Genomic DNA, 14829 nt, shown 5'->3' on the forward strand with positions numbered 1-14829 from the left:
GACATGGGAGGAACTTGGGCTCTGATCTTTGTCCTTACTGTGCCCTGCTACTGCCTGAGGTGTTGTAGTAATATCTGCAGTAACAGAGACACCGCTTGCCTCTCTGGCCGGTGATGCAGCCACCTCTGAGGTAGAAGGAGGGGTCCCACCATCCAGAGTGGTTGCCTCAGCATTGGATGGAGTTGAGGGAGAAATAGTGTTTGCAGTGGCTGGCGAAGTAGTGCCAGCCATTAAAGGGTCCCTCAAAAGAGGAGTCTCTGCCCCAGCTGATGACAGTGCTGGGAAAGGAGTACTGTGCCCAGCAACAGCAGAGATGTCATTATCAGCTGGTGCCGGGTTAGATGCTGCATTTTGATGGGGTGTGATGGGAGGTGTTGGGGGAGATGAGAGCTGCAGCTGATGTTTTTGCAGCTTTTGTGGTGCCAGCTAGAAAGTCAGGGATGTTCTTCTTTGGTATTGACTTCCAGCTGACACCCCCCCTCCCCCCAGCTTTCTTAGGACCTGCTGAGACTGCTTCTTCCCCCTTATCCAGGCTGGACTTTTTATTAAGGTATAGGCAATGGGGACTGGGATTGAAGTAGCCTCTACTGAAATTAAAAGGAAGGTGAAGGATCACTTTTTTTTTTTAATTCTTTAAAAATAAATGAAGTGACTGTGAAGTTTTAAATGAACAAGTGAACCTGGGCTACAAAATATATTAGAATGCACAGGGGAGTGAGAAGTACAAAAAACTAGAAATAAAACTTGCCTAGAAAAGAAGGCTCCTTGGTTGCCCAGGGAAGGCCTGCAGCAGGTGTTAGATTAGAGCTCAGCCGGGTTTAAGAGCTTATGGCCCTGCTGAGCCACTCCCCTCATGGAGCTCTAGGAGTCTTGGTGATTAAAAAAGAAAATAAGAGGTAAGAGCTTGCTACTCTTTTAAATTATTAAACTAAAATAAAAAAGGCAATTATGGGAGAAGGGTTGAAATTAAATAACTAAATCAAACAAAACAGTTGAAATAAAGCTCTCCCTTTAGCTCCAATGGGAGGCTGAAGGAAAGAGTGCAATCAAAGGTAAAAGTGTAAAACAAATAAGAAAGGAAGGGTGCTTTGAAAATAACCCTGCCTAAAATAAAGCTCGCCCTACAACTAAAGCCCTGAAAAACTGTCCCTGCCTAACTAAAAAGTCACCAAGAAACTAAGAAAAGTGTGTGTGTAAGTGAATAGAGGAAGGGAACAGAGGCTGCAGTAGGTATGCAGGGGAAGGCACATGAGCTGCCTTCCCCTAAAACAAATGAAACAAAAGTCTAAATACATTTAATAAACTCTAAATACAAGTGAGGATTGATGCTTCAATACAAACTTAACTAAAATATATCAAAATTGTAAGGCTAAGGAAATGGAAATATATGAAAATAAAGGTGTTTAATCTCTGCTGCAGGAGCACAATCTGCACACAGCTTCTCTGAGCCAGAGGAAGAGCCTCTGTGCAATGAGTAAAGCCAGGATCAACGCAGCTTCCACAAGCAATTTGAGTTTTTAGGCCATGTGCAATGGATAATGGCTCTTCAATATATGCAAATTTATCTCATATTTTGCTTGAGGGTACCCTGAAAATCCAACTGGTTGTGGGGTCACTAGGACAGGTTTGGCAAGCTCTGTTCTATAGACCAACATGATGTGTCATGTTAACTAACTATGGACTATCAGGACTTCCACTAGATACAAAGAAGATTTATCAGATGCAGAGAGAACTAGTTCAGTCCTGGATTTCTAACAAACCCATTTTGAGGCATTATGGTACTTAGAGCACTTGTTTCAAAAAGAAGCCACAGGGACTACAAATACCAAAATGCATTGAGAAACCTGTTCAAAAATGAGGATTAGCCACATTTTTCCCAACCTTGAACAGGCTCATTTCATTTGGCAGCTCTGACTCTAGGACCAGCAGTAGGGTTGCCAGAAGGCTCCAGGTAAAGAGGGATAGTGTGAGCCTAGTCCTGGTTTTACCTCCATTGCATGCATGGACTTGCAGGCCTGCTTTTCTTAGACTACTAGGATCAAGAATGGATCAGGTAGACTAGCAGAAATGGATTTAATAAACCCTTTTTCATGATGAGATTTTTTTTTTCCAGTTATGGTTTTCTAACCTCCGTTCTAATTCATACTGCAGGTTAAAGAGGGCAAAAAAAAAAAAAAAAGAGCAGGAATGATCCAGTCTGTCCCCTCTACTCTGGATCTATCTGGTATTCCTAGTCACCAGGATACTTTTGGGAACCTCTGATTTAACAATTGTTGTTTTTGAATTTAATCGTAGAGCCTACAGCTATTAAAGTCATTGCAAATTCTCTGTTCTTGGTGATCACAGACTCATTTAATAACCTTACTGTACTGCTTTATTTGTTTGTCCAGCGGGCACCAGTGTTCTGAGGTGGATTTTCATTGCCTTGTGAAGCACGTCCTTAATTTCATGAAGTTCTATTGAGTAGCCTTTTCTTTCCATTGTATTCCAATGCAAGATCAATTAGGAGCTCGAATGAAAAACGTTTTGGTGGTAGTATGCTAACAAAGCAGATCATCCCATGTGCTTTAGGAATGTCCCTTTATTTTGGCTTATTACTGTTAATTCCTCATATACCATGTCAGTCATTTGCATGTTTAGCTGCTAGTTAATGTGACTTCAGTGCTGTTGGATAAGGTGCACTGTCCAGTTTCTACCAGCTAGAAAGGCTCAATTATTTAATTCTCCTAGGTGGGCCCTAAAGGGTAAGCACTTTCTTGAATCAAATTTCTGATGCATAGGCAAAGGAAAAATAGTCCTGTGAACAGTGTACTAACAAGTTCTTGAATATATATAAAGACCTATTAAATAACTTAATTTAATAACAATATATTAAACTGGTACTAGTGAGTTAAGAGACCTATGCATTTTTTTATTTTTTTTTGTAATTGCAGCTGGGTGGGGAAAGTGGTATCTTTTGACTTCTTATTTGGGCATCTCAAGGGATCTTTATTTCTCTGAGTTGTGGAAGAAAGTAAGTTTATTCTATGGTATCACAGACTACAACACTTCGAAATGTAGAAAAAAGGTTTCTTAACATTTTCTATTATGCTTAGTGTTCCTATTATGTTTGTAAATGTGAGAAGTTGTGTACATTTTATATGAGTAGTCACTGCTGATAAGTGTTTTCTCTCAGTTGCAAATGTTTAAAGTCTTGTTTATTCTTTGCTATATAAAAGGTAATCTCTTTTATATATGTACATATAGATATTTTTTTCTAGGCAGTCTTAATTTGTAAAAAACGTTATTGTATTGTTTCTTATTTATAGAGGCAATATATGTCTATAAAATCATGAGTGGGGTATGGCAAGTAAACAGGGAACACTTGTATTAGAACGGAAGGATGTTTTAAATCTGATACTTTTTTTTTTTTCAGTAAATGCAAAAACTATGAAATTTGTTGCCAGAGGATGCGATCAAGGCATCTAGCATAAATAGGTTGTAAAGGGGTTTAGGCAGGTTTTTGGATAAGTACATAAACCATTTTTATCCAGGTAGACTTGCTTATCCCTGATTGTGAACACCGAGGAATTTTTCTATTCTGTGGGATTTAGTGAATACTTGAGAACTGACTTGGAGATAGGATGCTGGGCTCAATGGATCTATGATCTGACCCAGTATGGCACATCTTATGTTCTTACAGGGGCTTATTTACTAAATATTTTCTCCCATGTTGCATCTATGGTGGGGGGGGGGGGGGGGGGAGAGAGATATATAATAAGGCCAATAGTTTGCTGCTTAAAAACAAAATCAACTAGTCTTACCTAAAGAGAAATTAAATGGTTGAAGGAAAATATTCCTTCTAGATATTTTTGGGAAAAAAATATTTTATAAAAATGTCTATACCCATCAAAATGATTTCTGGATCTTCAAAAGATGTGTGCTGTAAAAAGCTGCAACTTTCTTGTGTGGCCCAGAGAGTGTCTGTTGCGCTGCAGATGGAAGGGAGCACTAGGGAGCACTCCCCAGTGCGGGACAAGATGTGTGCCCCTGCGATGAGACGTCCCTGCTGGGAAGACTGGAGAAACCTGGAGGCCCTGACCCTCCACCGGAGCTGCATGCTTCCATGAGGCCACCAACGCAATGGTGGTCTCTGAACGGTCCTCCGACCATTCCAAGCCCTTTCAGACTGGCCACTGGGTAACGGCCAGAAGCGGCAGGCCGGACAGAGGACAGGGATGAACGAAGACATCCAAGATGGAACAAAGACTCAGGTGATAAGGTAGACAAGGACTCAAGCATTGAAGAGGCAAAGTCCCACAGGCGTCCTACACAGCCGAACCGGGCTGGTCGCAGACCACTCTGGAGACTTGGCCGATGGAACAAACGAAGACTCTAGAACCTGCGCCGAGGGTGCCCTCCATAGCCAATCAAGGCCAGGCATGGATCATGCCATGGACAGATAGTAACGAGTTCATTCGAGAAGGAGATAAGAGACAGGACTCAATGGGACGTAGGTGAAGATCCAAGATGAGTCTCAGATGGGTGAAGACTCCATGGCACCGTCGGATGGAAAGACCCACCAGTGCCCTACACGCCCCAGCAGAGGTGGTTGTGGACCACTGGGCCACTATGCACCCTACTCAACCCCGCCGGGCTAGTCACTGACCACAAGGACGGGTCAGAGTAGAACAGACGGACATAGTGCAGAGACCAGAACATGAAAAGTAGAGGAATCCCAAGAAGAGCTGGATCGTCAGGCAGAAGCGGGAAACAGAGATCCTCAGGAGACCAGCTCCAAGAAGAACTTGCTCCTTGTGAAGGCAAGGAAAGACTGACCGAAGAAGCCTTTTGTAGGCTGAAGCAGGAATAACCAGGGAGGAGCTTGCAGGTGGGGCCAGAGGGACCACTCCCTCCTGGCCCTTTAACTCCAGAGGAGAGACGCAGGCCCGCCCCTAATAGGGCAGGAACAGGAAATCTGCAGGACCCTGGACAGCGGCCCTGCAGATACCGATGTCGAGGAGGAGCTAGAGCTGGGCTGTGCAGGCCCCGACGTGGGAGGCAGCTCCCTGCTGCTGAAGACAAGGCTGATGGTGGCTCCACGCTGCAGGAAGATCCAGGAACTGCGGCGTTCAGGCCGCAGGATGGCTGGCAGCAGTGGCGGCCTCCAGGCCGCAAAGAAGGGACCAAAGTCTGCGGCTCCCAGCCGTGGTGAAGGGGAATTCTAGGATGACCTCCCGGCAGGAAGAAGAGGAGGCCTCTAGCATCTGTGGCACCTGCTGCGTGAGGGCAGGCCCCTAGGCCTGCTAGAAGATGGCGGCCTCCGAGCCATGGAGGAAGACCAGCGCAGCTCCATGCCATGAGGAAGAACCCCGGTACGGCTCCTGGCATGCCTGTGATGACATCGGGGGTTGAGCCAGCCTGAAGAGAAGGTAAGAGACCTTCTGTGGCTCCGGCCACGGGAGGGATCACAACAGTGTCAAGGGATTGATAAGAGAGAGGCAGTTATGAAGTCACTAGACTGGCAGCAGACTAATGTGAACGTTCAGGAGTAACTTCCTTAAAACCGAGGGCATTGCTAGGGGGTTCCCTAATTGTCAATTTTTCAAAAGACTGCACTATATTGATTTCTGTTGAAAAGTTCACTATCAATGTACTATGAGCTGCTTAGGATGCTTAACAGTATATTTGAGGTTATCTGACAACATTAAAAGCAAAAATATGAACATCAAAAATTTGATCTATCAGAGATACCCACATTCCTAGTTTAATCTTGTAGCTTGGATATAAACTGAACAGGAGATGTGGATGGGTCATGTAGTCTTTCCTTGCTGTCATAGACCATGTCAATTTATTTGTAGATAATATAGAAACAGTCCTATGGCTTAGCTTTTATCTTCCTTAGTCATGCATGCTTTTATTGTGGTCATAGGGGTTCTGAAAAGGGTTTCCATCTCACCCAAGTCAACTTGAACAGGCTAACCAATTCTGGTTTTGCCCCCATTGCTTGTATGGATGTACAGAGGGGAGAAAGTAATTTTGATTAATTTAATTTTTGTGGGCACCTCAATTTGTTTCTTTAGTTTAAAAAAAAAAAAGTTTATTATAAAATAAAAAATGAATGAAACAAATTAAGTCAATGGGGGAATGCGCCATTGAATTCACCGTAACTAAAAACAGGCCAGGACCCAGGCCCAAGTCTGGGTCCTGTTGACAAAGCCCAGGCCTGAGCATAGGGCTCAACTCAAGGCTGTGTCCCTGAAAACAAAGCCTGGGCCTGATCCTATGCCTAGGCCTGAGACCTGAATTTGAGTCCTGGTCGCCGAGACCTGGGTCCTAGTCCTGGTCCTGGTAGCTGAGGCTGGATCTCCATCACTGAGGCCATGTTATGTCTCGGTGACTGTACTTAGATACATGCTGCGGCCAAGACCTAGTCACCTAGGCCTGAAACTGGGTCTTAGTCACAAAATTCCAGGCTGGTTCATGTCATTGGGGCCCAGCTCTTGGTAAGGCTCAGACTTGAGACCTAGGCCCATAAACAGGTCTTCTGGTGTCGTGTTTTTTTGTGTTTTCTTCTTGATCAGGCAACTAAAAATGACATTCTTCACTGTGGAGGACATGCCACAGTGATGTCACCACAGTGCCTTACTCCAGTGTGAATGGCACCCTTTTGTTGTATGGTTAGGACAATATGCCCAGGAAGAATTTTAGAAGGGTATTTTTCTGGCCAGATTGTAATGAATCACCCTTCAGGACAGAGAATTCTTGAGATGTTTGTTTTAAGTGCATATTATCTCAATTAACTTGTGGTTTGATTCTATGATGATTTGAGGGTCCATTGGGCTCTTATGTGAAGATTTGCCAAGGGCTTTATAGACTGATGCCATAAGTCCCAACATCCTCAAATTATTATTTTCCTCTGGCCTTCAGATATTAAAGGGATAATCACCTTTTGTGACAGGAAGGCTCATCAAACTATACTGAGGACCCAAGAGTTTGAAGTTATTCTGGGCCAACAATTTACAGAAAATCTTAAGTCTTCCACTGGCAGAAAAGTCCTCTGGCATGGATATTGGGTTCCTGGCTATGCCCTCAATTATCCAGTTAAAACTCTGTCCCAGGTTTTGGCTGAGGTACTGGTTGAGACTTTGGGCCCTTCTGCTTTCCAGAACAAGCATTAGGACCCTGTTGCTGAGAGGACAAGGGGATGGAGAAAAAATGTCTCCTCTGCATCCTAACTGGGTACATCTTTATTGGGGAGACTGGGTGGCAGTGAAAAGGGTCTGAAACATCACACAGTGGTCCTTAATCTGAGTCACCATTTCCATGACTTTATCTCAGGAGAGGTTCTCCTCATTGCAAGGCTCTTCAGCGAGCCTTTCCTGGACATGCTTTCATAGGTCTGAGGCCCTCTGGCCTCTGCAGACACCAATATCCCCTGCAGAGACTCTCAATGCCATCTCCGACATCAAAGGTCAACCTGACATATGCTTTTTGCATGCCATACCCTTTTTTTATCAGTGACTCCAAAACATGATATTGCTTCTGAGGAAACTGCACTCCTTTTACATTCTTCAGTCTGTTCCATGTATGCTGGCTCATAACAAGCTGTTAGGAAAACATGAAAGCATTGATCATGGCTTCCTGGAAAAGTCCAGAGTAGGAGAATATCCCTGGGGGACCGAAGAATAGATTCTATGCTACTTGGCTGCCTTGAGAAGAAATGTGACTACCACTAACTGGTGAGGCAGATACAGCTTCTTGAATCTGGGAGCCTTCAGGATACAATATATTGTATATAGGGATGTGCAGAGCAAAATTTTATGTTCATATTTTTTATGTCCGAAAGGGGGTCCCACTTGCGGCCAATATGGACATAAAAAAAATCCAATGAGTTGGGTATATGTACATATGTGCAAAAAAAAAATATAAACCCCCTCACCCTCCTTAATCCCCCCCCCCCCCCCCCGACTTACCACAACTCCCTGGTGATCGAGCGAGGAGTGAGGACGTCATTTCTGCAATCCTTGGCGAGAAGCATGTGACGTCGGTGGCACGTCGAGTGACGCGGCGTCACGTGATTCCCGGCTCGTTCGCGCCGGACGGCTCGTTCGGCCCAAAAGAACTTTTGGCCAGCTTGGGGGGGCCTCCTGACCCCCCCACGCTGGCCAAAAGTTCTTTTTGGGCCGGACGGCTCGTTCGGCCCAAAAAGAACTTTTGGCCAGCTTGGGGGGCCTCCTGACCCCCTCAAGCTGGCCAAAAGTTCTTTTTGGGCCGAACGAGCCGTCCGGCGCGAACTTGCCGGGAATCACGTGACATCGCGTCTGAGTGACGCGGCGCCACGTGATTCCCGGCTCGTTCGCGCCGGACGGCTCGTTCGGCCCAAAAAGAACTTTTGGCCAGCTTGGGGGGGCCTCCTGACCCCCCCAAGCTGGCCAAAAGTTCTTTTTGGGCCAAACGAGCCGTCCGGCGCGAACGAGCCGGGAATCACGTGACGCCGGCGTCACTCGACGTGCCGCCGACGTCACATGCTTCTCGCCAAGGATTGCAGAAATGGCGTCCTCACTCCTCGCTCCATCACCAGGGAGTTGTGGTAAGTCGGGGGGGGGGGGGGGGATTAAGGAGGGTGAGGGGGTTTATATTTTTATTTTGGCTCAACAATCGCGATTTCCCACATATCGAACATATCTATGTTCGATATGTGGGAAATCCGATCGTTTATGTCGAATCAATTTTTTAAGTAAAAAAAAAATATGAGTTGCGTTTTACTAATGCGGTCAATCCGAATGCACACCCCTAATTGTATCTACCTTGTTACTGACCAGAGCCACAGTAGGCATGCTCCCACATGCTTGTTTGTGCCTCCTGAAGGATCTCAGAAATGGGCACATCCATGATAATAATCTGGGGATTTCACAAACCAGAGCATTTCAAATATCTTTACCCTGACTCTTCCTTTTGCAACCTAAATGGAGTGGAATCTGCCACTCTCAACAAAATTTGGTGAAGGAAAGATTCCTTGTGGAGACTCTTTTTTTTTTTTCCTTTTTCTGTGAAGGAGTGGGGCCCAAAGAGTGATCTGTTGACTCCTTCAGATTGGAGAAATTCTCTAATCCACAACCATACCCTTAGGAGAATTCCAAGTCTAATTAGCATGCTGGGGACATGAACCTGGATCTCACCCAGCTAGCAGTACTTCCCCATTAGGGCCTACACCTTGATTAATGCCTGTGCCTCAGAAAAGCTTCCTTATCCCCTCCTCCTGATGATGTGGACAGTAACATTAATGCTGTGATTTCCAAAGTTTATTCCCCTCCAAGAACCAACATTGGGGTCTTTCTTCTGGGTGCCAAGAGGGTTATTTGCAGAGACACTGATGCAATCACAATGCTCTTCATTTTTTCTTTCCAAAAATACTTTTTACTAAAGCAGCAAGGTCCTTTTAACAGCAATCTGTTGAAACCCTCATCAGAACATAGTGTTTGCAGTTCAGCAGAATAGAACATTAAAGACAACATCATGAGAGACAAATATTTCAACCTTTACGTATCTAGTATGTCACTAGGTTTTACATTAAGTTCCTCACTCTCATTCATACACCTCACACACACCATTTGATACATTCCTATTATTTTCTCTTGGTAAACTACTCCCCCCCCCTCCCCTTTTCTGTTCCCTCTTTCATACCTCGATTATCAAACTCTGAGGAGCCAAACAAAGCAATCAAGAATAATAATAATAATCTGTGTTGACAGGTTAACTCAAAGCAAACAGGCAATAAAACATATAATCTTCTTTCACTGAACATGGTCTAATCCTCTGCATCTAGAACACCTCCCCAACTGACAAGAGTACCTTAGAGTGAGAATATTATTCTGTGCATCCAGTGTTAACTATTCACAGAAAGATTTCCATACTTTCACATAGTGTTTTGCAACTTTGAGTTTAGACACCTTTGCATCCAACTATTCCATCTACATAACCATAGACATACTTGATTTCCATTGATTTATGATAGGCATCACATCCCCTATCCAGGGAGAAAAAATATACTTGCATGCCAGTAAAAGTGCCAAATGCAGAAAATTTTCATAGCCATGAAGGTGATTTTCTAGCCCAGATATGCCTCCCAATATTACAAATTCTGCTATTTGGGGAATGGTAACCCTTGAGCAGGTTTGAGTCACTGATGGCACTTCATCCCAAAATGGGGCAATTTCGGGGCATAGCAATAAACGATGGAGTAACCTGCCATTTTCAGTTTGATTAATCTTTTAAATAAAGAAGTTTATGTACCCCTTGAAATGGCCTGGGGAGAGCTCAATTTCCAGCGCCCCGCTCCAGTAACTACAAAGCGAGTTTAAATGATGTATGCCACTTGGAAATAGAATTTCTTTTGATTGCTATGTCCTGGATATTCTACAAAAAACAATATTCAATTTAAAGTCCTGCTCAGTCTATTTCAATATTGTCAAATAACGTCTAGCTTGAAGGAAAGCGAAAAACTGCGTATGTGGCACTTGATGATTTATTTGTAAGATATTGAATGAAGACCACGCGGTGTACCCTCTTTGCAGTGATTCACCACATGCTTCAAGCCATGCTCACTCCAGAAACGAAAGATATTACTGCATTCTATGTTGGGAATGAGATCTTGACTTCTAGTTAAGGGTAATAAGCTTTATGAACTTTGAAACCCCAGAGTCTTCGGAACCATTGCCACACCAGTAAGCATGACTGTAAGAATGTTTTTTTTTTATTTGCTGATTTTTAAAAATCTTTATCTGTAGTAAGTATATTGGTGACCATGGCAAAATCATACTGTCAAGCATACCCTTCTCATAGTAAGCATATTTATCTCTGAAAACCATTCACCATTAAAACGTAGCAAACATGACACATTGTAAATCTCAGGTCTAGAAAGTCCAGCCTCCCCACTACATATTAACCGGGGTGATATGTATTTTATACAGGAACCTCCGGTATATAAACCCTATAAATAAATAAATAAATATTAATTTAACATAACGAATTCTGGCATTTTTGCCATTCCAAATAAAAGCGAGGAAAGAAGATTTGAGCCTTGGTAAATTTCTTCAAGTAAGCCAACACAGAAGCATCTGCAATTTACATCAAATTTTAGGTATGCTCACCATGTTCAAGAACTCCATAAGGGGGAGAAGAAGAGACTGCCACACCAGCAACTGTGTTCTTATTGTCGGTATGACATCCTCAAAGTTAAATGTGTATAATGTAGCAAGATCCCGAGCAATCCATATCCCTAGATATTCTTTTATTTGTTGCCCAGCAAACAGGAAGGGGCCCTTCCAAGATTGCATAATGTTTAGATCGAATGCCAAAGCTTCAGATTTTATAAAATTTAATTTTTAACCCTGCAGCCCACTGAAATTGTGCAAATAGGCTTATGATCTGGGGGAGACTTTGTTTTAGCTGATCTATAAAGAGTAAAGCATTGGCGAACATGGCTACTGAGATACCTCAAAAATCTTTCTCCTGTCTCAATTGTATAGCCATTGGCTCTATTGCCAATATGAAGAGAAGAGAGAGGGTAGTCCTGTATGACTCCACATTGTATCTGGAACTAGGATGAGAGGGTAACATTGATCAGAATGCTTGCGCTCCATTTTTTTTGTATAACACTGTCAGCCAATGTAGTATGTGGCCACTGAAGCCAAAATTCTCCAAGGCCCAAAACACATTATCTCACATTTAAGGAATCAAAGTCCTTTTTGGCATCCAGGCTAAGGATCATTGCTTGTTTGTTTTTGCTGCTGACATAAAGCTTCAATCAGACATTGCATATTTCTTTTTATTTTTTTATTTTATGCATTTTTAGATATACATTCGACAATTTTGAAAAAAGTAAATTACAATCAGGCCGATACAGAAAGAAATGCGGGAGAGCGGGCGAGCGCCCTCTCTCCCGGCGCGTGCACAGGCCACTCTCCTGTGTGTATGATTTAGTATGCAAATGAGGGCCCGCAGTAAAAAGAGGCGCTAGGGACACTAGCGCGTCCCTAGCGCCTCTTTTTTGACAGGAGTGGCGGCTGTCAACGGGTTTGACAGCCAACGCTCAATTTTACCAGCGTCTGTTCTCGAACCCGCTGACAGCTACGGGTTCGGAAAACGGATGCCGGCATAATTGAGTGTCTGTCTTCCAACCCATGGGCCGCCGGCCAATTTAAAAAAAATGTTTTTAATTATTTTTTACTTTTGGGACCTCCAACTTAATATCGCTATGATATTAAGTTGGAGAGTGTACAGAAAAGCAGTTTTTTTTTCTGCTTTTCTGTACACTTTCCCGGTGCCGGCAGAAATTAACACCTGCCTTTGGGTAGGCGCTAATTTTTGAAAGTAAAATGTGCGGCTTGGCTGCACATTTTACTTACTGAATCGCACGGGAATAACTAATAGGGCCATCAACATGCATTTGCACACTGTACTGTATCTGCCCGAATTACATTATATTATATATACATTATATATTATATATAGGAAATGTTAAGTACTTAGAATAACAAAAGCATTAGGAAAAAAAGAATAATGCCAAGTGTTCCAAGTCCTCAAGTCAGAAGAGACCAATACACAATTGAAGACCAATTCACATTTGAGAGAAAATTAAACAAGAAATACTAGCAAAAAGTGGAACCAAATACATAATAAAGAAAAATCCTGGCCATTTGAGGTTATACAGCATCAGATGTAGGTATATCACTTGAAGACTAGATTATATCAGAAATTTAGAGATTTGAGAAGGGTGAAAAAAATGAGACATCACAAATTTTAATAAGACATTTGCATGGGAACTTAAAAAAAAAAAAATAGCACCCATCTGCACACTCTTGGCCTCATTATAAGGAACTGCTTCCTCTCTTTTTTGCCAGATCTGGAAACACTTGGACCTTCAATCAGAGAAAAAATTCCATACAGTGTCTAAAATACATCCTCAGGATCCAATCTCTGTCTGATTCAAATAGAAAGGATTTCATTTAAGTTGCTGGTTGGACTGAATCAGTATCAGATGTTTCTAAAATCTCAAACATTCAAAGGTGAAAAGTTTGAATATTCTGACCCTATATAGATCTTCTCTTAAATGGTGGTAGGAATACATTTTAGTAATTGGAGATAGTGTGTGTTTGTTTGTTCTGACAACTTTAAAATCTCCAACGCATATCTGGTCTACATATTTTTTGCTGATACAAGAGGAACTTTAGGAAAATTTATGAACCTTAAATTCCTTCCACAAATTTGATTATCCAGATTTTCAAGCTTATTTTTGGTTTTCTCTCATTAAAGCTTGCTGTTCATTGTTTTAAGTTCCTAAGATTTTGTTTTGCAGTTTTAACACTTTCCTCTTGCAGGGACATGACTTGTATCTCAATCTCACTAACTTTCTTGACCACAGGATTCAGCTGAAGCATACTATTAGAATTTAAAGTAACAATGGCTTCCCAGATTGTTTCTAAGGAAAAAAACAATGGGTCTTACCATAGCAAAGACCTTTGTTTAGGAAGTTCCATCTAATACAGCTTCACCCTGTGAAGAATCCTCTTCATAATGCTGTTAAGGTCCTCTGGCAGGGATCTTCCCTAAAACGCCAAAAGCATCGGACTCCAAAATGGTGTCTGCGAACACAGCAGTCTCGGAATGGCCCTCAGTCTCCACGTCATCAACATGTGGTGAGGGCAGATGCTGTGTGGTAGTTCTAGACTCCGCAGGATTCTCAGGGGCCATTCTTTCAGCCGATGATGGAGTCATGGAGAGGGTCTGATGTTCCATCTTCTTGACGCACCTCCAGCGACTGCCGACTTCGGCTAAGTGGTTCCATGGTGCAATTGGGCGTCCATCGAACCGATGACATTGCACATTTCTAACCCCATGGCATCCCCCCCTAACAAATCCCATTTGGCCATCTTTGATTATGTAAGGTAGAACCATGCTAATTCTATTAGCTTACACGATGGCCAATATTTTCATATCAGCATTTATTAATGAAAGAGGGTGATATGACCCAACCTTGAGTGGATCTTTCCCCTTTTTGGGTAAGATAATAATCACAGACTGATTCATATCTGGTGGGATAGCGTCCCATTTAAATAAATCATAAAAATTGGTTAAGTCAGGAAGTACTGGACATCTTAAGATCTTGAAAAACTCTGATCCCAAGTCATCTATCCCTGCTGCCTTCCCGACCTTAAGATCCTGAATGACCTGAAATATTTCCCCATCTCTAACTGGCTTATTTAATTGATCTACCTGTGCTTGGGATAGGTTGGACCATTGAAAGTTGGCAAAGAAACCTTTTTGTACCTCCTCATCTACATCCTTATGAATAATCCTGGTAGTATTCTAAAAAACAATTTGTAATGTCTTCTAATTAATGTTTGTTTGTATCCACCCCTTTTATCTTTGATGCTAGTAATATGCAAGCAGGTTCCCAGGATCCAGATTGTTTGCCATTAGTTTGCTTGGCTTGTTACCAAAGCAATAAAGCTGTATTTATAAAACATTTAATATTTCACTGCACATTGAAATAGCAGATGATTTAGGGCTGAATGGGCCTGCTCCACCTCATTTTTATGTTGGTCTGACACATCAGCTATGTGCTTAGCTTGGGCTGTTTTCAGATACCTGCATAGTTTACCCAAACCATGTATGTTATGTTATGCCCATGCATTACAGCCTTGCCTGATTCCCACACTAGAGATGTAGATATGTAAGGGGAGGTAATGGTTTCCAGATATTCAGACCAATTACCTTAAAGATACTCATGAAAAACATTTTCTCCAAGAAAATGGCCTCTGAGTCTCTCAGACTTGGCCCAAATGA

At 42.7% G+C, this 14829-nt stretch overlaps 1 protein-coding gene across 2 annotated transcripts in view; it reads left to right on the forward strand.

The window, feature by feature from the left end:
- The first annotated feature begins 774 nt into the window (after nt 1-774).
- The window catches only part of LOC115084600, a 56471-nt gene continuing 42416 nt past the window's right edge, over nt 775-14829 (forward strand). The window contains exon 1 of one of the 2 annotated variants that reach the window (XR_003854604.1): nt 775-896. Coding sequence is in view for 1 of the 2 variants with exons in the window: in XM_029589684.1 (XP_029445544.1) it covers nt 2045-2053 (9 nt within the window). In the remaining variant the exon portion in view is untranslated. Of the gene's footprint in view, nt 897-1929; nt 2054-14829 lie in introns of those variants that run through there. The other variant, XM_029589684.1, reaches the window with a different exon arrangement.

The sequence above is a fragment of the Rhinatrema bivittatum genome, chromosome 2 (genome assembly GCF_901001135.1).
Source record: "Rhinatrema bivittatum chromosome 2, aRhiBiv1.1, whole genome shotgun sequence".
NCBI classification, from domain to species: Eukaryota; Metazoa; Chordata; class Amphibia; order Gymnophiona; family Rhinatrematidae; genus Rhinatrema; species Rhinatrema bivittatum.